Raw genomic sequence first — 24,244 nt, 5'->3', positions numbered from 1 at the left:
TATATATATATATATATATATATATATATATATATATATATATATATATATATATATATATATATACAGTCAGCCCTTGGCGATTATTTTAATATCACTTGAGTAAAATTGGTACCCTAGGCGACCCGCCATAGCCAAAATACGGCGATAGCCATACTTAAGAACTAATGGGAAAAAATTCTAATTGGTTCCCCGACCTCCAACTTTACTCCAACCTTACCCCTATTTTCACATCTCCTTCACACCTAAAATACCTGGGATTACAAACCAATGCTGCCAGTAAATTAACAACAGTACAGTACATAAAGGTTATAAATAAAACAGAATTAACTGTAATAAGCCATTTTTACTTAACATTTTTGGAGAGGATGAGGGGCTTGGGTGGGTTGAAGGGGTTCCGAGGCTGGGGTGGAGTATTACTGGCCACCCCTCCGACGTTCTATCTCGTCTAGGAATTGATCAGCTTCATCAGGAGTCTGGAAGGGACCCTCAAAACCTTCAAAGTCGTCAGCTCCATTATCAGAATCCACCTGAGGCTCACGGGATGGTCCTGGCTGTGGGTTGGGCTGAGCCTCGTTGCGACGGCGTAGGAAGTCTGTTATCTGGCGTTGTTGTAGGTTGTTGATATGGGCATGGTATTGTTGGTGGTAACCTTCCAGTGCCTCCATAATCGCCGAAGAATTTGCCTCAATGTTGGCGCCAACATCTTGTTCGATGAGATGACGTAGCCTTACACCCAAGTCGATGATTTCCTTTATGTTGGCTATGCTGAGTCCCCCACGACTCCCAGCATCACCACCGATGTTCTCCTCACCACTCTCACTCCTGTCCTCCTCTGCCACATTCTCCTCCTCTAGGATGTCGGCTGCAGTAACAGGGGGTGGCTGCATCATGTCACGAATGTCGTCCTCCGTTGTGTCAGCAAAGCCAGTCCCAGGAATTTGCCGTGCCTCTTCCACTGCTGCCTTAATCTCCGCTCTGCACGGACTGTGGCTCACCCAAGCCACATTCCCACGTGGGTCCTCGGGTAGCCCCCTCCAAAATATTTCTTGCCAAGCGTGATGAATTGTTTTCTGTGTCACATCATCCCAGCATTGCACCATTAAGTCCACAGCTTGCTTAATATTGTACTTTTTCCAGTAAAGAAACACTTTTCTGTCATGTTCACTATCACCTTGCACTTCGTCATCATCATCATCATCACCATCACTGTCCACTAGGTGCTGGATGAGCTGGGCGTCCTTGGTAGCTTCCCTCATTATCCTGAATTGCCGGGGCCGCGAGTAGGCAGACTTGACCACAGATATTACCTCCTGGTCCAGGGGCTGAATCAATGATGTCGTGTTGGGTGGCAAGAATTCAACTCTGACGTTAGGGGTCTGAATCCCTCAGTAGAGGTGAATGTCCTGGGGCATTATCCAGCAGCAACAGAATGTTGAAGCGGATGTTGTTTTGGGCGCAATGCTTCTTGGACCTGGGGAATGAACGCCTCCTTCATCCAATCTTGCGACAGCTTTGCCGACATGTACCCCTTCTTTGAAGACATCCAGTGCACATTCAGGTTGCTCATATCCTGTCGCTTGTAGGCCCGTGGACATTTAGCACAATGAATAACTGTTGGTTTAAGGCGGCATGTTCCTGACGCATTCATTGCAAACAAGAGGGTGAACCGTGTCTTCATCGCCTTCCTTCCTCGTACGTGGGCAGAGTTGGCTGTGATGAATGTCAGCCTGGGCATAGTTTTCCAAAAGAAGTTCGTCTCATCCATGTTGAATATTTGGTCAGGTGTATATTGGCCCTCCTCAATCACGTGCTTTAAAAAGTCGGGATACTCCTTAGCCGCTGCCAGTGTCCCGCACTTCTTGCTGCCCTCACCACTGATTTTCTTGTTTCTTGATCCGTTTGCCGTTTCATAAATTGATCCACCCATCCCTTGGAGGCCACAAACAATGGTGGTTGTGCAACAGCCAGCTTCCTTGCAACCGCAACATATATCTCCCTGGCTGTGTGTCCATGACCTCCACGCTGTCTCCACCGCCTGGTTCCTCCGTGCCTGCCGATCAAGATACCTGGCCAGCAACTGTGTCTGTCTTAAGGAGCACCTGATTACGATTCTCCATGCAAGGCGTTGCATGGCTTCCTCTGACGATGCCAATTCCATGTGCTTCCTTATGTGCTCTCGTTTCTGGTAGATTCCTCGGACCGTGGACTCGTTGATACCAAATTTCTCTCCCCACGCTGCACTTGCTCTCACCACCGTCGATCAGCCGCACAATTTCCAGTTTCTGAGCATAAGGCAGGTTCTTCCCTCTTCCTCACTTGCCGTCCTGGGTTAGCCGCAAGTTACGTGCACCAATGGTAGGAGGGTTGGATGGGGTATTGGTGGCCATTGTGGTTGAACAATAGGTCTTCACGGCTATGAGCACTGCTGTCGACTGGTAACGCTGACTCTCTCTGAACCTTGGCGGGAAGGATGGGTAGCTGTAACCATGTCTTGGGCCAATCAGCGCTCGGGTAGCCTGTGACGTCGCGCCAATCACGGCGCGAGTATACGCATGGGCATAGCCAGCGCGATTTGAATGTTTCCTGGCCGACCAAAAGCATCGTCTGCGATAGCAGTATTTGAGGTCGCGACATAAAGGTAATCGTGTTGCATTTCACCTGTCCGTGATAGCCATGAAACGTGATAGCAAAACCACGTGATAGCCAAGGGTTGACTGTTATATATATATATATTTATACTGTACATATAAGAGTGTAACACCAGTTTCTGCAAATATTTGTAGAGGTGAAAGAATACGTCATTCTGAGTAGAAAATCTTCTATACACACATGCTTTTTAAGGAACACTATAGGCGTGACATGGATTTTTAACATTACGCAACGCAACTGTCACACAGAGACTAGCTCTGTTAGGGGAGTGGCAGAAAGGGAGGAGGGGAGGGGAGGAGGGAGGCTATCTGGGCACATGATGCCAACTTGGTGAAGTTATGATTTTTAATGCAAGTTATGGAAATTAAGAATACCTTCAGACAGGAAATCATGCTATTAATAGACATTATGTAATTCACCGATAAGGATTACATGAGGACAGTATGATTGTAATTAGCAAGAAAGATACTGTAAAATTAAGGTGACAACATTTATTTGCTATCAGCTGAATGTCAGTACTCTCTTGCCAAGTCTACAGTCAGTCACTTCTCACCACTACAAACCCCCAAAAGCATTGCATGATCACATCAAATGCTCAAAGCGGCCACCATTAGCTTCAATACCTAATCGTGCTCATTGCAACATGGAATGTGTACTTTTCCTCAAAATTTCTGGTTTGTTTTTGATGTGCTCTGAAGCTTCCATTATTCTCTGCAGAAGTTCTTGTTTGCTGTTATTTTTGGTTTTGAATACTAAAGATTGTACGTGTCTCCAGAGATAAAAATCCAGTGGTGTTAGGGTCCGGTGATCTGGCAGGCCATTGGTGTGGTCCTCCTCGACCTATCCACTTCTGTGGAAAACGTCAGGTCAAGGTGCTGCCTTACTTGATTACTGAAGTGTGGTGGAGCCCCGTCATGCTGGAAAAACTAGTCGAAGCGCCGTGTGGCCAGAGGAACATCTTCCAGGAGTAAGAGGAGGTAATCTATCAAAAATTTAGCATAAGTATCCCCGTTAAGGCGGTCTTCAAAGATGTGTGGGTCAATCATTTGATCACTACAATGCCACACCAGATATTAAATGGAAAATCATATTGAAAATTATATTCTACCATTTTGTGTGGATTCTCCTCTTGACCACCAATGTTCCATTATGGGCATTGTGTGGTCCAGCATGGGCAAATGTGGCTTCCATCTATGAATAAAATGTATTTCCATACAGCTGGGAATTCATCCTGTAACCATTTACAAAATCTTAGCTCGCCTAACAGTAATCCTTCCATCCTGAAGATGTTGAACTCTTGAGCAGATGATATGGATGAAAACCTTCACTTGTCAACAGCCTTCAGGCTTTCGTGTGAGAAACTCCAAGTCGGAGGGAAATTCTTCTTGTGCTAATGTCTGGGCTTATGTGCTAATGTCTGGGCTACGCTTGAACTGTATCAAGAATCTGCCTTGGTCCTCCTTCCACTTTCCTCTGTTCGTTCAGCTGTTGCACCTATTCCAGGGAAAGACCCTTTGTCACGAAGGTGTTGAAAAAACTGTGTAGAATGTTCGAACATTGGGAGATTTTCTGTTTGGGTATCTTCTTCTGTATTCCTGTACAGCAGCACTTGCACTTCCATTGCAGAACCCGTAAATAAATATCATATCTGCATACTCCAGCTAGATTACTGAAAGTGTAAGGCATTATATGCAGTTTCTGGCTCTCAAATTGGCGTACAAAATAAATCAAGGGTTTGACCCGTGAAAGGGCTGGAGCACGCCTACTTATCTTGGTGGGAAAGTGTGTTCTGACTGACAGTCAGCTGACGCTCCCTTCTTGCCATCTCCCCCTAACCGACTCAGTCTTTGTGTGATGGTTGCGATGCGAATAATGTTAAAAATCCACGTCACGCCTATAGTATTCTCTTTAAAAAACATATTTGTATAGAAGATTTTCTACTCAGGAGTGACGATTCTTTCACCTCCTACAAATATTTGCAGAAACCCTCGTGTAACACCCTGTATATACAGTAAACCCTCAATAGTTCTGATTACTAGGGGGTACCCTATGTCGAAATTACCCAAAAATCCAAATTGTTGGAGCTCATGCTTTCCCTTTCCCCAAATCACACCCACGCTCACTAAAAACATGGCTTTTTCTGGGCAAAAACATTGAACAATACAGTATATTATTACTTTATACTCAAAAAAAAGAGTGCACAGGTACAATAAATAAAAAATAGTGTCAAACCTTGACAGTGAAGTCTTGCAACACAGCAGTAGAGTACAGTACACTTAACTGTACCAAAGGTACTGTACAGTTCTTAAAAAATTACATTTATTACTACATCTCTTACCACTTACAAAAACTGTTCACATCCACTTATCACTGGAACCCTTTTTGGACTCTGTCTCACTTACTTCGAATTTCTATCTAAATTAAAATTATTTGTGTGGTGTTCAAAAAGATTCAAAATTAACCAATCATCCAAATTATTCGGGTTCGAATTAGAGAGGGTTTACTGTGTGTATATATATATATATATATATATATATATATATATATATACACAATGGGCTTGCACGGTGCGCGAGAGATTGGACGGTCCTGGCCCCCGCACACTGTGAATACATAATCTTATGGCAAAAATTACATATGGGCGGTAAATTCCCACATACCCTGGACTTTTTTTGGCCCTTAGAGACATAATAAAGGTCAAATTTTCAGACTTTTTATACTACAGATATAGCTACAGTAACAAAAATATGGGTAGTCACCTTAACAACAGTAGACAACAGGCCTGATGGACTTAAAATAACAGGGGTTCCAAGGTGCTGCAACGCTTACAGAGCCGCACCCCGCCACACCTCCCGCTGCACCAACATTTCCCTCCACAGGACTCCCTCTTGAGCACCTTCCCCCAGGAGCCCCAAAGTCACTACACTTCGGCCATAAATCCTTTGAAGTCCAATGCTGACTGTACATCTGACATTGCTTCCTCTTCATCTCTCAACAGAGGAACAGGATCAGACGATGTACCGTAGCTGGTTCCTCAATTTCACTAACTTGAGCCCGCTGTGTGTAACTTGTTATGAGCGCTCCTGTCTTCTCCTGTTTATTTCTTGCCTGTGCCTGTTCTGTGTAGAAATGGAAGAGTGCTTCTTGATACCAACCAGAACCTCCTCCATTCTTAGATTGCTGACTTCCTGTTCCTTCACCTCTTCCTTGAGCATATCCACAGCAGCGAGGATCTTGCTTATTCTTAACATACATAGCTCTGAATTCCTCTCAATCACTCTAGGCTGCTTAGCTTGACTCTGCCTGGCGTCGGTCTCTGCGTCAGCCTCGTCATCCGTTGCAAGACTTCCATGGGAGGCTGTTCCTCATTAACAGCTTGCACTTCCCCGTATAGTTCGCCATTATAACATCCTCGAAACCTGGTACAGCTTGTGCTGCTGTCAGTGTTGCTGCCTCAGCCTCGGCCAGTGGTTGAATGGCCGTCTCATGGGTCATGCATAAGTGAGGCACTAGCATTCGCCACGCATGGTTCACCGTTGTAGGTGTAATCTGATGCCGTGCTTGTAGGAGAAAGTCAACTGGGTCCTTCACTGTAAAACGACGGCAAAATGCCTCAACAGTCAGGTCACCTGTGGCGGGTCAGGATACAGCTGCTGGCGGAGATGGTGTGGGAGCAGGTGCCTCATTGAGGTCATCGTCTTGATCTTGTAGGGCATGAATCTCCTCTTGTATGTCGGTCTTCCTACATAGGTAGTCATACATTTGCATGTGGTAGAAGTGCTTCACAGTGGCGATCAGTTCTTGATCCAGTGGCTGCATTAGTGACGTTGTCCAGGATGGCAGAAACACAACACGACAATCCTTGTGCAGATCTTCTAGGTATGGAGGGTGACTTGGTGCTTTGTCCAGCACAAGGAGCATCTTCAATAGAATGCCAAGTTTCCGACACTTGGCCCTTGCATCGGGGACACAGTGCATCTTTGACCAGTCTGGCATAATGTTTTCGGTCATCCAACCACTTGCAGACTTGTACCAGTACATGCCATGTTCATGAGGTTTTTATAGCACCTTTGGTGTGAAGCTGTGTGTACAACAACTGGCCTCATCTTGTGGCTCCCAGACAGGTTTACAGCGAACATTACCATCATCTTACACTTCTGGAACTTGCGACCAGGGACTTGTTTCTGTTTTTTAGCGATGCAAGTCGATTTGGGGATGGCCTTGTAGTATAACGATATTTCATCGACGTTATAGGTCTGGTCCTTGGTGTACTGTCTTTCTTTAAGAAGCGCTCTACATATCGCAGGATACTCTCTCACGGCCAGCTCGTCAGCAGAGGCACGTTCACCAGACACTTTGATGTGAAGGAGTTCCTTTCATTGCAAAAAATGGTGCAGCCATCCTACCAATCCCTTTGAAAGGTTTGTCCACATTTAACTTGCGAGATTCTGTCTTGTAAAAGAGCTGGGCTTGGTTCCAAATAAATCTACCATTCAGTGGTACACCTTCCTTCTCCTTCCTCATTATGAAGATGGCAAGATACTGTTCCATTAGTATCATCGCACAATTTCCCACCCTGGAACGGCCATCTAGGTCAGATGCACCATACGTCTTCACTAGAGCCCTGACGGCATCGCGATTCGTCCACACTGTCCTCACTGTTGATTCATCCATTCCCAGGGCTTTACCAATAGCTGTATTTCCTTGTCCCTCCTCCTTGAGCTTGATAATCTCCAACTTGGTTGCATGCATGAGGAGTTTCTTAACTCTTGGGGATGGAGGCATGGTGCAACGAAGGTACGGTACAGCCCAGGATGGAGCAAAAAACAGCAACACGTTGTACATGACAGGTTAGCTGCAGAGAACAGATACGCACTGTACACGAGCCGTGTCTGTAATGGCACGACTGCTGCCTCATATCCCAAGCTGCGGAGTAGAGTGCCTGGGAATATCTGCGCATCAACATCACGACACGTGACGATGGACGTGTTGTGTTTGTGTGTGGGGGGGTCACGTACTAATGGAAAATGGCTTTTTTGAGCCACTCCGTGCCTCTACCTCATGTTCTGTGAGGTAAACTCGCGCATTCAAGGTTTTTGGTTATGATTTTTGGCCACTCACGCACTGTGATCTCGCGCACTGTGTGAGCCCACTGTATATATATGTATATATATATATATATTACTGCCTGTTATCCACCGTAATAGAGCCAAAGGCATGTTCGGGTAGTGGCAATATCCTGATAATGAGCAATATCCCCCCCTACTATACCCAGACCCTACCTATACCCAACCTCCAGTCTATACCTAACCTATTTGTACAGTACCTCTGCTTATTTTGGCAATTTTTCTGGTCATTCAGGCATATTTGGACATCAAAACACATATACGAATATCCAAAATAATGCTAAATACCAAGAAAGCCATGAAAGAAAAAGCACTGAAAACCAAAAAACACCTGACCCATACACTACCGTATGTACAGTACCCCTCCTAATTTTGGCACTGTCTTCTGGTAATTCTGCCTTATTGAGACATCAAAACACACAGGATTATCCATATTAATGCTAAACACCAAGAAAACCATGGGGAAAAAAAATAAATAAATAAAAAAACACCCAACCTATACACTGCTGTTTGTACAGTGTCCCTCCAAATTTTGGCAATGTTTTCCTGCCAATCTGCCATATTGAGACATCAAAACACAGGAATATCCCTGTTAATGCTAAACACCAAGAAAAACAATGTATAAACAACAAAACTCCACAAAGAACCTGAAGATGGTAAGAAAATCAGTTATCTCTGTGACATGAGTGATAGCTGTTCCTGTGGCACCAAAAAAAAAAAAAAAATCCATAGCCAAATATACCAGAAGTTGATTATATTGGTATAAATGGTACACCATCATCTTCGCTGGTGTTTATACTGTAAGATAAGCAAATAAAAACACAAAAAACTGATGCGTAAAATAACAAAATTGTAGTGAAAATAAATGATCCTCAAGAGTAAAACATTCCTTCATAAAACTTCCCACCATCCTAGGACAAAATTTTGCCTGCAGCTTGAAAGAGTTAAAAATGTGTCTAGATGCAGAATTTCACGAGCTTTCTCTTGGATATTGCGGAATTTTGATACAACCAATAGTATTCAAATAAGTCACCAAAAACTTTAAAAAGTCACAAGCCGGTGCTTTCAGTGCAAAGGAGGGGGGTGGGACTGAGGGAGTGAGGGGGGAGCCATGAGGCAGGGCTAGCACGGCGGGGAGCGCTGGAGGGTATGGAGGAGGGACGGGAGGGGAGGAGAAATGAGGCTATGGGCAGGATTTTCACCTTTCTGTCTCAAGGCAGACTGGTGCTTTCACTTGACTCGAGGCATGAGATCTGTCTTACACGCGTGCTGGCTGCTGGGGAACACAACTCCCAGTGACTGGACGACTTTGGACATTCGGTGTAGAGACGGACAGGCGTTTTCACATGACTCATGGCTTGCAATCTCTGTTAGATGAGCGTTGGCAGTTGGGAAAGGCTAATCCCAGTGGCCACACGACTTTGGACATTCTGTGGGGATGTGTACAGACACTTTGACACCGCTTGTGGGTTATGGTTGGTATTACTCGGGTGCTGGAGGTTCATTGGGAGAGATCGGACCAGCAAACGACTTTGACCATTCGGTACAGGGGTGGACAGACATTTTAAGTCAGGTTGTGGGTTATGGCCTGTTTCCCACACACAGCTAAAGCCCAGCAGCCACGATACCAAATGTATGAACTTGTCGGCTAGCCAGCCGAAGTTCTCAGGGACTTTCACGTCCAGATAATAGCAAGTAAATTCGTATAATGGATTAATAGAGCCAAGGTCCAGTATCCGGATAATGAACAGGACTGGATACTACACGTCCAGGTAAATGAGGGATTACTGTATGTGTACTTCGGTGGTGTGAAGAGTAAGGATGGAAGTTTGTAGAATGAAGTGCTTGAAAGGGTACAACAGGGAAGAAAGGTTGCTACTTTTTTTAAAGCAGAGATAAGCAGTAGGGAAGTGAGCATGGAAGTAAAAAAGTCGCTGCATGATAGTATTGTGATACCAGCTCTAACCTGTGGAAGCAAAGATTGGGCCTTGTCAGAAGAATGCGAGAATGAGAGCAGTGGAAATGAGTTATTTGAGAGCAGCATGTGGATTTACATGGAGAGAGAGTCTGGCAGTTTAGGATGTGAAGGAGCATTGTGGTGTCGATGTGGATTTGATAGAATGTGTTAGGAGAAATGCACTGAGGTGGATTGGCCATGTGGAGAGGATGGAGTGCGAGAGACAAAAGAGGAGAGTGTATGTAAGTGAGGTGGAAAGGGGATGAGGGAAAGGGAGGCTGAGGATGAGATGGAGAGGTATATGAGAGAGGGGGGTGTGAGCTGGGGGGAGGGCAGCAAAATGGCAGGGGACAGGGTGACATGGAGGTGATTTGTTTGTGGCCACCCCTAATGAGATTAAGGCATCCAACAATAAATAGACAGGTAGACAGTTTAGTACTCTATTATATAAAGCCATATTTAGTAAACTTTATCTATCCCTTTTCCCTTTTCTTTCCAACTTTCTAATGCAAGAGTTAACCTTTACTCCTGGTCCTTCATTCATGCAACAGGTCAGCTCTGGAAGTTTCCCCCTCTGTCTTTATATCCTACTGCCTATGATCTCCAGTCTTTCAGACACAGTGTGTCCAGGCATCTCAAAATGAACGAATCTTGAATTTTTGCTTTCTGTTATTTGGTTTTTGTTTTTTTCTTTGGGGGAACAGTTTGTAGGCTTCTGGCCTTTGGTTCCTTTTTCCTTGCATTGGGGGGGGAAAAAAAAAGCTAATTTAAAATATACTATACCAGTACCTTAGTAAATCACATGCACATATACCATCTACTTTCAGAGTCTTTCATCATCTTGCTGGTGTTTTACTCAACAAGAGTAAGATCATGGGAGGAGGGACTACCTGCAGCTGAAAGTATAGTGAATGATGCTGTTGACTATCAAGAGAATCCTATAAATTTTAAAGAAACGGAATGCTTAACAAAAAATGAAAAATGTAATGAAAAGACAACAGTTTCTAAAAATTGTGCAGATAATGAAATACAGTCCTGCACTGTGCCATACTGCAAAGAAAAAAGGTGCGATGAGAGTGACCTACAAATGCTTGAGAAGCGAGATGAAAGTGAACATAGGCCAAAAGTAGAGGGCATTGATACTGAGGATCACTGCAGAAATCTCTTACAAGCAAAAGTCATTAGTAATAAATAATAAATTGCACAAATACACATGAAAGCACGAAGTGATCAGGTTTCCACTGAAAAAGACAAAACACAAGAAACCTGCGACACTCAAAACCCTGATCCACCCAAGTGTGTTGAGCAAATAGTTCCAGAGGAGAACAGATGTAATGGAGATGACAAAACTTGTGAAATCCAAAGGGATGGAGTTGCAGGACAGTTGCAGGAGACAGAGGAAGTTGACACAGAGCAGGAAAATGTTCCATTACGGGAAATTTTACTGAAACTTAAGGTTTGTATATACTGTACATACACTTGTTGATCAACCCGTCTGTTTGGCCGAGCAGACCCATCAACCATAGGCAAGCAGTGTCCTCGCAGGACCGTCCCATACGGTGAACCGACACTCCTTTGTGACTGACAGTATCTTACCACAGCGAGGCACTGGGAAAATTGTAGAGGATTGGTTCCTGGATGGTTGCTGCATTTGGATCTCTTGACCTAGTTAACAGGAGCACCATAGCAGGTCCACTTCACCCCATAATTTGGTTATACAACAACAACAATAGTATACAGTAAAGTACAGGTTCAACCGTAATTGAACAAGTTTATGCAGAATCATTACAGTATACTGTTAAACTTTTGCTATAATACACTAATGGTTATTTTCAGTAGGTTATTGGTACTGTATGCAGTACATTTTGATATAACTGCTGTATTAGGCTATGCTATTATTTTGCAACATTATCATAAAAAGTCACCAAGCTATATACTGTATGCTTTAGTGTAATGTACAATGGAAGGCTGTTTTTGTAGTTGTTTATTTAAAGTTGTGTATTGTATCGTTCCTTTAATTTATTTTCTATTTTTTCCCTTTGATACTACAGGTCCATTCTAATGTGACAAAATTAATCAGTGGAAGCCAGAATAAACAGAAATCATCATTGTACTGAAGGAGTTAACCCCTTCAGTCCAATGATGTATTGTTCATTTTATTCTTGCTGTATTCCAGCAAATTTATCTGGTTATGGAGGATGACTTCAAACTAGAAGGTTTAACCTGTGGATTGCACAATTAACCTTTTTTTTATCCCACCTTGTGGTGCACAAAAAATTAAAAAAAAAAAAAAAAAAAAAAAGGGTTTTGTTTATTATAAACTTGAAGATAAACATCGAGGGCATCATCTGGTGAAAAAAGAAAAAAATAATCTCTCTCCATCTTTGCGTAGGGCCCTGCATAAGTTTGCATAGGGGAGTAGTGAGAAAAAAAACAAAAAAAGTTAGTTTTTGTTTATTAAATACTTAAAGATAAACATCCAGGGCATCTATTGAAAAAAAAAAAAAATCCGTCTTTGTGTAGTGCCATGCTCAAGTTTGCATAGGGATGGAGTAGTTAGAGGTGATGCGTGGCCAACACAGCCTGAGCTGTGGCCCACAACGCGACACCTCCCAGCCTGAGCTGTGGCTCACAATCCACAGGTTAAATATAGTCTTCATTGATAATTTCATTACTTGATGTATCCCCAAGGCTGAATAAAATTGTTTGGGGGTAGTAAAAATGTACAGTATTAATAAAATGTGTCATCAGATTGAAAAGCTTAATGGTGATAGTGTCTAAGTTATCAGTTCCAGTAGGTAAAGAAGCCGAACAGAATGGGAGTAGAGAGAATGAAATAGAATACCAAAATACTGAAGTGTTTCAAGAAGTTTAAGTGCAGTTTGCAGTTTGGGCAATACAATATATATGGGACATAAAGATCAGTTACTCTACATAGTTACCTTTACCTATGTTCCATTACAGCCAGAAGGTCTTACAGATGATGAAGATGATCAGACATCTGAATATTCAGCCACAAGAAGCAAGTATTAGTGATGTTGAGGTAAGTAAACATATGAAATGCTGTGCTATAATATTTAAGTTCTTATGTACCCTTAGAAGTATCTGTCACGTTTCTGTTAGGTATTATTATACAGGTGCTAGTATTGCTTCCTTCATTCTTTCCCCTTCCTTCTGCGTACGGGTGACTCTACATTGAGTGACAATTCAAATGGTTTCCTGTACACCAGGAAGCCATTTGCTATGGTGAATGGTAACCATATAACCAAAACGTGGCCCCTGGTGGTTTAGTGGACAATTAAGGCACTCCAATTGGATTGAGCCGGTGCAGTTTTCTATCCAAGGGGTGGTTGGGGTTTATTGCTCAAATAATGCCACTCAGGGATGAGTGAGGCTAGCCACTCTCATCTTAATGTCAGGACCAACTTGCCTAGCCCCAGGCTTCAATGCTTCTCATGGGGCAACACAGGATTAGATGATGATGCTATACTATTATTGTTTTTTAGGAAAAAAATATCTCCAGGGAAGGCAGTTTCTTGGTGTAACACCCAACTTTATGTTTAATTCTCACATTTGCATAGAACTGTACATAACAAAAGATGTTCAAAGATTAGTGATACAGTACTGTATTTCGTCTTGACAAGTCTCCAGTGATTGGGCACATAACGTATCTGTGTATATTATTATCTATGCTGTATCTAGTTTCACTCTTAACCTGGAGTGAACATCTTTGGGACATAGTAATATGTTCTTTCATGTATTCTGATATGTTTGCACTCTGTGGAGGTTCCTTCATTGATGGCAGAATGTTGTGCTGCAGTGGAAGCAGAACATTTCCATGCATACCTCTCTCATTACACATTGGAAGCCTCCCACACCCACACTCATGCATGTATGTTTATATATATAAATTGTATACTGTGTATAGCCAGATGCCTTACCTCCTATAAGGGGTGGCCACAAACATATTGTCTTCATGTCACCCTGTCCCCTGATATTTTGACTGTTATTCTCCCAGCTTACATGCGCCCCCCACGCTCCTACTTCTACACCATCCCTCCATCTCATCCTTGGTCTCCTCGTCCTTTATCCATCCTCCACCTCATTCACATACACTCCTAGGTAGGCTAGTCTCTCACTCTCCATCCTCTCTACACGGTCAAACCACCCCAGTGTATTTCTTCTAACACTTTCTTCATATCCACATCCACACCAGAGCACTTCTTCACTTTCTCACTTGTCAGGCTATCTCTCCATGTAACTACACATGCTTCTTTCCCTCATCATTCTCACCTACTCCCACACAATCCATACTCCCACTCTGTCATATTCTCACCTTTCCATTTGGTGTCAGTCATTATATGTCTACTTTTGCATCCTCATTCACCTGAACAATCTCTCACTTTCACCCCTCACATTCCATGTTGTCATCCTCATTGTGTCTCTTGTTCGGTCCTTGGCCATTACCTGTAAGTCCATCTGGATACGAGGCATTTTATTTGTCTCTTTAGTTAGTCGTTTTACAGGGAGGGGAACTAACCTTCCACCAACCCACCTATTGACATGGAGGGAACACATATGGATTGGTTACTGTATATGGTTACCACCCAGTGTCTCATCATTTGGCTCATCACTCAATGTAGTCACCCTGGAGTAGCCCTACACTGAGTGAGTGGATGATGGGTGTCCCTGTCCACCATATACGTATACATAGAGTATATATATATATATATATATATATATATATATATATATATATATATACACACACACACACACACACACACACACACACACACACACACACACACACACACACACACACACACACACACACACCGCAAATTGACTTAGGACTTACATACACAATTGCTGTGGGAGAGTTGTTTCTCTTTGCTTTGTGTTTCCACCTCTACCAAGTGAATTTTTTGGGCAAGAAGTAAATGTCTATTCCTCTGGTGTTGGCGGGAGGTGGTGAAACACTCAGCAAGTCAGTGCTTGTGCAGATGCGAGAGTGGGAGTATATGTTCCCATCGCTCCGAGCTTGCACCTCCCCTTTTTTTCATATGCATTACTGTTTGCCCTATTATTTTCCTAGAGTCATCATTTGATGTAATGCTGCCTTCTACTTTTCTTAGCCTTTATCATTCTTTTTCTGTGCGTGCCCTACTCTCTTCCTATTTCTCCCATCTTTCCTGTTACAGGTGGCTTTACATTGAGTGTAAGCCAAGAAACCATTTACAACGCTTGGTGGTAACCATATAACCAAACCATACGTGCTCCCTGTGTGTCAAGTGGGTTGGTGGAGGGTTAGTGCCCCTCCCTGTAAAACAAATAACTCAGAGTCAAATGGCCACCCCATACTGGATTATGGCGTCTGGCAATAGACAGATAGATAGAGAGTGTTGTCATGCCTGGAAATTACTGCTCAAGGGATGAGAGGGTCCGTATCATCGCATGGAGGCAGGATAATGTCCCTATCAACATGATCTGTGAACATACTGGACGTGCAAAGTTGACCGTCATGAAGATTCTTGCTGCAGCGCGCAGCCTGCCACCTGATGTTGTAGAGCACAAGCATGGTGGTGGAAAGAAGAGGACAACTTGCAGAGGTACAGATACGCTTCTGAAGAGGGAAGTAATCAAGAATCCTCGACTGACAGCAGCAGAATTGAAGAGAATGCATCCCCAGCTGTTACAAGACGTCTCAATTCGAACTATCCAACACCGCTTGCAGAAGGAGCTGGGTTTGCCAAGCCGCACCACAGCCAAGAAACCGCTTCTCACTGAGCGCATGAAGAAGCACCGCATTCAGTTTGCCAAGAAGTATGCACACTGGACATTGGATGAGTGGACAAAAGTTATGTTTTCCGACGAAAGCACATTTCAAGTGTTCCAGGTGCGTTCTGCCAAGGTTCGTCGCCCTGCCTCCCGTAGTCGATAAGACCCTGCTTATACGATGCCGACTGTTAAGCACCCACAATCAGTAATGGTATGGGGGTGTTTCTCAGGTGAAATAGGACGGGGAGGCCTCTACTTTCTTCCTAAGAACTTGATGACGAATGGTGGCCAGTACATCCAAGTTCTGAAAGATCATTTGTTAAACTTTTGTGCTATTCATGGGTGCGACTTTTTAATGCACAATTCAGCTCCATGTCACAAGTCAAGCAGGGTGACAAAATGGCTTCAAGATAATCGGATTGAGGTCCTTGACTGGCGTGGCAACAGTCCGGATCTAAATCTGATAGCAAACTGCTAGGCAGAGATGAAGAAAATCGTGGCAGAGAAGAAGACACCCGATCTGGACAACCTCAAGACTGAACTGACAGATGTTTGGTGCAATGTCCTTAGATAATTACTTGAGAGATAAGTAATTCCATGCCAAAACACATCCAACTGGTCCTGAAAAACAAGGGAAACATGATTTCGTATTAATGAATGGCATTTCATGAACAAACATTGCGATATACTATGATTTCTATGTTATTTAATACCTTGTGGGGGGATCCTAAGTCATTTTGTGGTAGCTGTATACAGTAAAAGCTCGATTAACTGGCATCTGATGCATCAGCTCCTCATATAACCAGAACGCAAATTTGATCAGGCATGGGGTCGGAAATATTCCGGATATTGTCGTCTCCCTATAATTCTTGATTAGTTCTGTACAGTACAGGGTAAAGTAGTGTATGCAGCTAAGTTTCCAAAATTATTTTGGCCTGTAACATATGCTAAATTTTTCTTTAAATAATTTTTGGTAATGTTTGCTGGTTTGTGTTCAGTCCTGTACAATTTCTCTAGCTGTCTTTTTGTGTGTATTGTAGTGTACACTCACGATCAATAATTTCTGCTCAGGGATTCCCCCTTCGTACCCCCATATACCCAGACGGGAAGGGGGGGACGAAACGAGTTCCACCCGCCTCTACCCCAGCTCACGACCCTCCCCCATACCCATACCCCTCCCAGCCCCCCACTCATCATTCTTATCTGGCAGATACATCTCAAGCTAACCTCATACTTTACACTTATAGTCACATTACTAATACCCAAATATAGAACACTAGGATATATAAAAAGTATATAATATGACTATGAACATGCTGCAGCAAGAAATTAATGCATTATAATGTTGACAATAAAACAAAAACGTTAACAATGGCCATCCCAGGCCTCATGCGTTGGGTGTTTGCATGTGTCCGTGTCTGTGCCTGTGTGTTTGGGTGTGTTTATGTCTGTGTGTGTGTGTGTGTGTGTGTGTGTGTGCAAAGCAGTGCACCCAACACAGGAGGCCTGAAGTGGCCATTGTTAACATTTTTGTTTTACTGTCAACATCATAATGCATTAATTTCTTGCTGCAGCGTGTTGATAGTTATATTCTTTTAACATATCCTAATGCTTTTTGTTTGTATTAGTAGTGGAACCAAGAGTGTTAAGCATGAAATTAGCTTGAGATGTAAGTGCTAGTTAAGAATGACGGATAGGGTGGGGAGTTGGGTAGGGGTATGGGGGATCGTCGGGAGCTGGGGTAGTGGCAGGTGAAGCTCATTTCGTCCCCCCCCTCCCCTCTTCCCTGGGTATTCTGAGGTAGGAATGGGGCACCCCTGGGCAGATATTAGTGAGCGTGAGTGTGCCTGTACTGTATCTTACCTGTACAGTATCTAATACTGAATAATGTACTTTATGAAATAAAGTCCCAAGTTTGGTACTGTTTCATTTGTTTGACCTCCCAGTAAATTTCTAAGAGTAACATTCGATTATCCAGAAAATTCCATATCCGGAATGGAAGAATCGCCATGCATTCCAGTTAATCGAGCTTTTACTGTGTGTGTGTGTGTATATATATATATACACATACTGTATGTACAGGCAGTCCTCAACTTACGAAAATAATTGATTCCTAAAGGTCTTTCACAAGTCATTTTTTTTCGTAAGTCCATCTCTCTCTCTCTCTCTCTCTCTCTCTCTCTCTCTCTCTCCAACCCAAGCCTAATCCCATATTTACTGAGGTCACAGAGTTCATTCCCTTTACCCTTTTCACCTTTCTGCTTCATCCCTACTTCTCTGCTATCCTCTCTCTCTCTCTCTCTCTCTCTCTCTCTCTCTCTCTCTCCCCCTCCCTCCAACCCAACCCTAATCCCATATTTACTGAGGTCACAAAGTTCTTTATCTCATCGCCTTTCTTCTTCATACCTACTTCTGTGCTATCCTCTCTCTCTCTCTCTCTCTCTCTTTCTCTCTCTCCCACCCACTTTTTTTTTTTTTTTTTTTTTTTTTATGGATAGTGAATGGAGGAAGGAAAAACAAAGGAAAAAAAATAAGTCCATGTGCCTAAAGGCATCCTCCATTCATAAAATATTTATAACAACTGGATTTAAATTGAAGTGGATTAACTGTTTGTGGGAAGCAACTCCCAGGAAGTGAATTCCAGAGAATAGTAGTTCTGGGGATAAATGAATTTTGATAAGCAGAGCTTCTGCATTGCGGGGGAGAGAGCGTGAATTCATGGGCGCTTCCAGCTGCCGAGTATTTCAGGAGAAAATGTGAAGGGGATGCACAATTGAAGCCAGCTCGTCAGAGCACTTACAGTAAAATATCAATAAAATAATACTAAAGAAGCAACATCTCTATGTACTGATAATGGAGGAAGGTCCTGCACAATGGCATGATTATTGATTAATCTATTGGCTTTATTTTGAATTTGTCCCACTGCCTCAATGCAACTTCTCCACATCCGCTCCACAGTGGTGAACAGTATTAGATCTGAGAACGCACAAGACTTTTGTATGTTGTGGCCATCTGCTTGTCAGTGAAGAACTCACGAACTCTGTACATAAGTCCCAATTTTTTAGAAACATTGTAGTGGATACGGGAATATTGACAGCATTTAAAATTATGTGAGAGTCTGAGGGATTCTTTCTGTTGGAGAAATTAATGTATTTAGTTTTCTGAGCATTAAATGATACCAGATTTGTTTGTCCCCATTGATTAATTTTAGAAAGGTCCTGGTTCAGAGAAATTGCTTTGTTTATTTGGGAATTTATATCAAATTGTGTAAAGGAGGTACTAAATGTGATAGAACTATGAAGGGTCGAGTCATCAGTTTAAGAGTGTATTGCGTTGTGAGTGACAGATAGGAGGTCATTTCTATGAATGAGAAAGAGGGTTGGCGCCATGATCCCATTATTGTCTCTGCTCCTCCACTTATATCCTACCCTTCCCTGAACTGCAATTAAGACCTCACCTCCTTGTCAGTGTCTTCACCTAACCCCATCTTTCTTCCCATAACTGACCTGCCACACACACATTTTTTCATATCTGGATTTTTTGTAAGTCGATCCTTTGTAAATAGGGGTCTGATTGTATATATAGGGGTCTGATTATATATATAGGTATATATCTGAAGGTGAATGTAGGGAAGAGTAAAGTGATGGTCTTTGAGAGAGGTGAAGTCAGTGAATGTACAGCAAGGTTGGATGGTGAGGAATTGGAAAATGTGAGTACGTTTAAGTACTTGGATAGTGTGATAAGTAAGGATGGAGGTTTGGAGGGTGAAGTGCTTGAAAGGGTACAGCAGGGAAGAAAGGTTGCTGGTTATTTGAAAGCAGTGACAAGAAACAGGGAAGTGAGCATGGAAGTGAAAAAGTTACTACATGACAGTATTGTGATACCAACTCTAACGTACGGAAGTGAAGCTTGGACGTTGTTGGAAGGACACAAGTCAAGAGTGAGAGCCGTGGAAATGAGTTATTTAAGAGGAGCCTGTGGAGTCACATGGAGGGATAGGCTGACGAATGAGGATATAAAGAAACGTTGTGGTGTTGATGTGGATGTGATAGGGAGCTTTATGAGGAACACACCGAGGTGGTTTGGCCATGTGGAGAGGATGGAGGGTGAAAGACTGACGAAGAGAGTGTATGTGAGTGAGGTGGAGGGGGGGAAGAGGGAGGGGGAGGCCGAGGATGAGATGGAGGTATGGGGTGGAGAGGTATATGAGAGAGGGGGGTGTGAGTTGGGAGCAGGGTAGTGAAATGGCAGGGGACAGGGCGACTTGGAGGCGATTTGTTTGTGGCCACCCCAAACGGGATTGAGGCGTCTGGCAATAGATAGATAGATAGATATATATACTGTATATATATATATATATATATATATATATACATACATTCTGTATATGTTATTAGGACTTTGCATAACCAGTGATTTCATGAAGTCCCTAATGAATTCGTGAAATGAGTTTAAACTGGGATGGATTAATTTAGGTTAGGTTCTCAAAAGTCCTAGGCCCCCCAAATTAATTTTTTCACATATGGTCTTAAGGCTGAGGGATCTGACCTTCCGGTTTACCTTCCTGTCTAGTGAAGTCGTTCATGGGGATGATGGAGTCATTCCTGGAACTGGCTCTGATTTTGCTTTATAGAGCCTCTGGGGTCTGTCAGACCCCAGGTTACCTATCACGTCGCGTCATATGTCATTCCTTGTGTACAGTTAATTTTCATTTGCTGTGTGTCTCCTTTTGTTTACAGGAAGTCTCAACATCAGTCTACAGGAGATGGCCCAAAAGTTTAGGATATTGGCTTTCAGTTTTCCTAGGGTTTAGGTTCAAATTAGCATATAAAACATTTTTCACTTTTTTTCTAAAAGTTCTAAAATATATTTTTTCAGATAAACTTCATTTTTGGTCCTTTATGAAAGAAAATGGCTTAAATTAATGTGTATTAAAGCACATTCGAATAAATCTAACTTTTTTTTTTTTTTTTTTTTTTTTTTTTTTTTTTTTTTTCTCCTTGGGGTATTGAGACCCCAGGTTACCCATTGAGATAAAAAAAGGGTTACCTATCTAAGGTTAATTTAGGCAGCAGTTAGGCTAGGCTAGGATGATCTAGGTTAAGTTTAAGTTATGTTAGGCTAGGTTAGTTAGGTTAGATTGATTTAGATGAACTCATAACATAACTTAGCATTCATCTAAATTAATATAACCTAACCCAACATGACTAACCTAGCCTAACATAACCTAAACTTAACCTAGATTATCCCAGCCTAACCTAACCAAGCCTAAACTAACTAAACCTTAATTAACCCATCCCAGTTTAAACTCATTTCACGAATTCACTAGGGATTTCATGAAATCACTGGTTTCACAAACTTCCTGTAACATATGTAATGGGGTCTATAAATGTCCGCGTTGCCCGTGGGCAAAGTGGGGATCCCCTGTTTGGCTCAGGGGTAACGTGCGCGTGTTTGGAGCACAAGGGCTTAAGTTCGAATCCTGGCCAGGACCGTGTGATTAATTTGTTACGTTTCGGTTCAGTTATTACATTGGTTGGCAGTGGTCTGGGATTTGAGGCGAGGCTTGGTTGGCAATTTGATGTAGCCTACCTTGGTTAGCTGGGAGTGTCCTATTCTTTATATCCCAGGGATGAGCTGTTCAGTGTGGTCTGCAGTGCCCCTAATTGTGGCCTCCATTGCTATGCTACCTGTGTTCAAAACTCACCAAATTAATCACCAAGGGGAGAAAAAGGGGGGCATGTAATGGGGTCGATAAATGCACGCATTGCCCATAGGCAAAGTGGGGATCCTCTGTTTGGCGCAGTACCATTTGGAGTGCGAGGGCCAATTTTGAATCCTGGCCAGGAAAGTGTGATTAACCCTCTCTAACTCTTTTAACGCAACCCACATTGAATAGCTTCCGAGTATTGCATGACCCTCATTGCTGGCCCAGACCTTACGTACCTCACACCCTTCACTCAGCGATATGCGCGACTTTGGAAAATGTTTTCATTCAACTTTCTCCCCTCCCTTTATTTATAACTCTACTGCCATGAAATTGCTTCATGTTATAAAGGAATAAATGAGTAGATAAATTACTGTACCTTATTTCGTCATTCACTCATTTATTCAATGCTGATTTCCTTACAGACGTACTGTATAAACATTTCGTCAGTGCTTGTTGAGAAAAATTTGTAGAGCATTAATTGTGATTATTTTTGTAAAGAAATTACACATCTAGCTCTGTCAGAAAGATTTTAACCCCTCAACGATGGGTGTCTGCATATGTTGTCGGAGGGTACAGGGGTCAAAAAGACGGGTGTCCGCATATGCAGTCGCGCCCCCCACACCCACCCCATCCCCCTATCACCACACCCACACCCTCCCCACCCCCACCTTCCCACCCCAACCCCCCTGCCACACCCTCATAGCCCCCACCCCCCCACCCCAACCCCCACAGCCCCCCAAATTCCTCCACAGTCTCACCAAGCCCCACTGCCCCCTACCATCCACCATCCCTATCCCCCACCCTCCCACCACCTGCACCCGCCCCACTCATAACCCCCACCTCCCACACATCCCACCACCCAATTCCCATGACCCCTTCTACCCCCAACCATCCCCTACTCCCCGACAGTCCCCCTACCACCCCAGCCCCCTATCTCCCACCCCTACCCACCACCATCTACCCCCACCATCCCCAACCCCCTACCCCCTAGCCCTCCACCCATCCACCCCCTATGCCCCAAACCCATCACCCACAAAACCACCCCACCCCTCTAACCCCCACTGCCACCCCCACCCATCTACCTACCACCCCACCCCCTCTCCACCCCCAACCTATCATCCCCCTACCCCACCCTACCCCCCACACCCACCCCCACCCCCCCAACCACCCAGCCCTCTCCCTGGCATCACCCCAAAATTCCACCACCATCCCTCCCACCCCCACTACCCCCCTCACCATATCGCACTCGCCAATTATGCGTGTCTTGAGCATATGTCAAAACATTCTGATGCCTGTCTTTTAAGGGGTAATGGCTTATAGAACAGAAATATCTTACGGTCTTTGACCACACCCAGCTGCTCTAGTAGCAGCTGGCTCAGCATTGTAAAATGTTTCCCAACACTTCATTTCCCTGCCTTTGTTTGTAACTGTATTACAGTATTATGAAATTACAACATTTTTATAAATGAATAAATGATATTCCTAATCATCATCATCATCTAATCTTGTTGCCCCATGAGGAGCATAGGAGCCAGGGCCTAGGCAAGTTGGTCCAGACATTTAAGATGAGAGTTACCATCCTCACTCATCCTTGAGTGGCATTATGTGAGCCATGAATCCCAACTGTCCCTTGGATAGAAACCTGCACAGGCTCAATCCAATTGGAGTGCTTTAATTTTCCAGTAAACCACCAGATGCTGTAATCTGGTTATATGGTTACCGCCCAGTGTAGTAAATGGTTTCCTGGTGTACTGGAAACCATTTGGCTTGTCACTCATAATGAAAGAAGAAAGAAAAAAGAAAGTAAATTACCCTTTTTTTTCTTTTTTTTTCACTCATTTATTCAATACAAATTTTTTAGAGATATATAAACATTTCATACAGTAAGTGCTTGTTAAATGCTCCACAACTTTCTCTTAACAACCATTGACAAAATGTCTATATATCTATGAGAAATCACTGTTGAATAAATGAGTGAACAATTCAGAATGATAATTTTACTTTTTTTTTTTCGTTCATTATTACAAATGGTTGGGGTTTTTACCGAGCCCTCGTATATAAGAGGGTTAATGTGGTAAGTCTCACTTCAGTTATTACACACACACACACACACACACACACACACACACCATCATCATCATCATTATCCGGATATCCTTTCCCACCCTAGGGCAGGGTGAAGAGTAGCAGCATCCAGACCAAGTTTGCCCAGTCCAATGGGCCACGCTTCCTTTCACTCGCCATTCAAGCCCCCAGAATCCTGGCTTTATCTGATACTCCAAAAGCTTTCACCACATTCGGTAGCTTCACATAAATGTATCCGATGGAATCAGTCCGAACCCAGTTCAGGTTAAAATGGGTTGTCAAGTCCCTGGTCATGCACTTCTTCTCACAACATTCAGCCAGCCAGCTCGATCTCTTGTCAGTCCCCTCGCTTCACGGACATTCATACCTCTATTCCTCACACACTCATCCACCATATCCCTCCACCTTCTCCTTGGCCTACCTCACCTCGTCCCTCTTTCAAATTCACTCAGATATATCTTTTTCACCACTCTATTGTCATTCATTCTCCCCACATGACCATACCATCTCAGTACATTCGCTTCGATTCTGGTGTCCACAGACTTCCTCACTCCAGATCTTTCACAAATCACATAATTTCATGTCCTATCCACTCTCTGTACTCCACATACATTCCTCAGCAGTCCCATCTCAACTGCTTTCACTCTTAATTTTTCATTTTCATGCCACACCACTCTCACATCCATATGTTAAAGTTGGCACTAACACTCCTTCATGTAAGCCTCATGCAGCTGCAGCACTCAAGCCTCTGTTTCTTATCAAGGCCTTCTTAACACTAGCTGCCTTCCTTGTGTCACTCTACTTTCCACTTCTTTTGCACATTTTCCTCTCTTTTCTATCACTCTTCCCAGGTATTTTAACTCTCTCAGTAATTCCAGTCTTTCTCCATGCACCGTAACATCACACTGGGAGTCATCTTTTCTCTCAGTACCC

At 43.3% G+C, this 24,244-nt stretch overlaps 2 protein-coding genes across 2 annotated transcripts in view; one reads left to right on the top strand and one right to left on the bottom strand.

Moving 5' to 3' along the window:
- Positions 1–3,578: 3,578 nt before the first annotated feature.
- On the bottom strand, positions 3,579–7,437 carry LOC145406765 (uncharacterized). The gene is made up of 4 exons (XM_080277862.1): positions 7,228–7,437; positions 6,806–7,025; positions 6,167–6,281; positions 3,579–3,705 (listed from the first exon to the last, which is right to left on the bottom strand). Exons 1-4 carry the CDS (start codon positions 7,435–7,437, stop codon positions 3,579–3,581), a joined length of 672 nt encoding a protein of 223 aa, XP_080133988.1.
- Positions 7,438–10,948: 3,511 nt separating this feature from the next.
- The window catches only part of bug (thioredoxin domain-containing protein bug), a 35,555-nt gene continuing 22,259 nt past the window's right edge, over positions 10,949–24,244 (top strand). The window contains exons 1-2 of the mRNA XM_080277861.1: positions 10,949–11,191; positions 12,716–12,778. Of these exons, the coding sequence (XP_080133987.1) occupies positions 10,949–11,191; positions 12,716–12,778 (306 nt within the window). The remainder of the gene's footprint in view (positions 11,192–12,715; positions 12,779–24,244) is intronic.

The sequence above is a fragment of the Coenobita brevimanus genome, chromosome 71 (assembly GCF_032717465.1).
Source record: "Coenobita brevimanus isolate Jiangsu-jjx chromosome 71, ASM3271746v2, whole genome shotgun sequence".
Taxonomy (NCBI): Eukaryota; Metazoa; Arthropoda; class Malacostraca; order Decapoda; family Coenobitidae; genus Coenobita; species Coenobita brevimanus.
The sequence above is the reverse complement of the archived record's forward strand: the minus strand, read 5'-3'. Positions and strand labels throughout refer to the sequence as shown.

Coding starts and splice junctions, on each gene's coding strand:
- LOC145406765 (XM_080277862.1), bottom strand. CDS start 7,437: ATGCCTCCATCCCCAAGAGTTAAGAAACTCCTCATGCATGCAACCAAG. Junction 7,026..7,227: donor ACCTAGATGGCCGTTCCAGG/GTGGGAAATTGT, acceptor TTGCAATGAAAG/GAACTCCTTCACATCAAAGT. Junction 3,706..6,166: donor GTGAACCATGCGTGGCGAAT/GCTAGTGCCTCA, acceptor GTGGCATTGTAG/TGATCAAATGATTGACCCAC.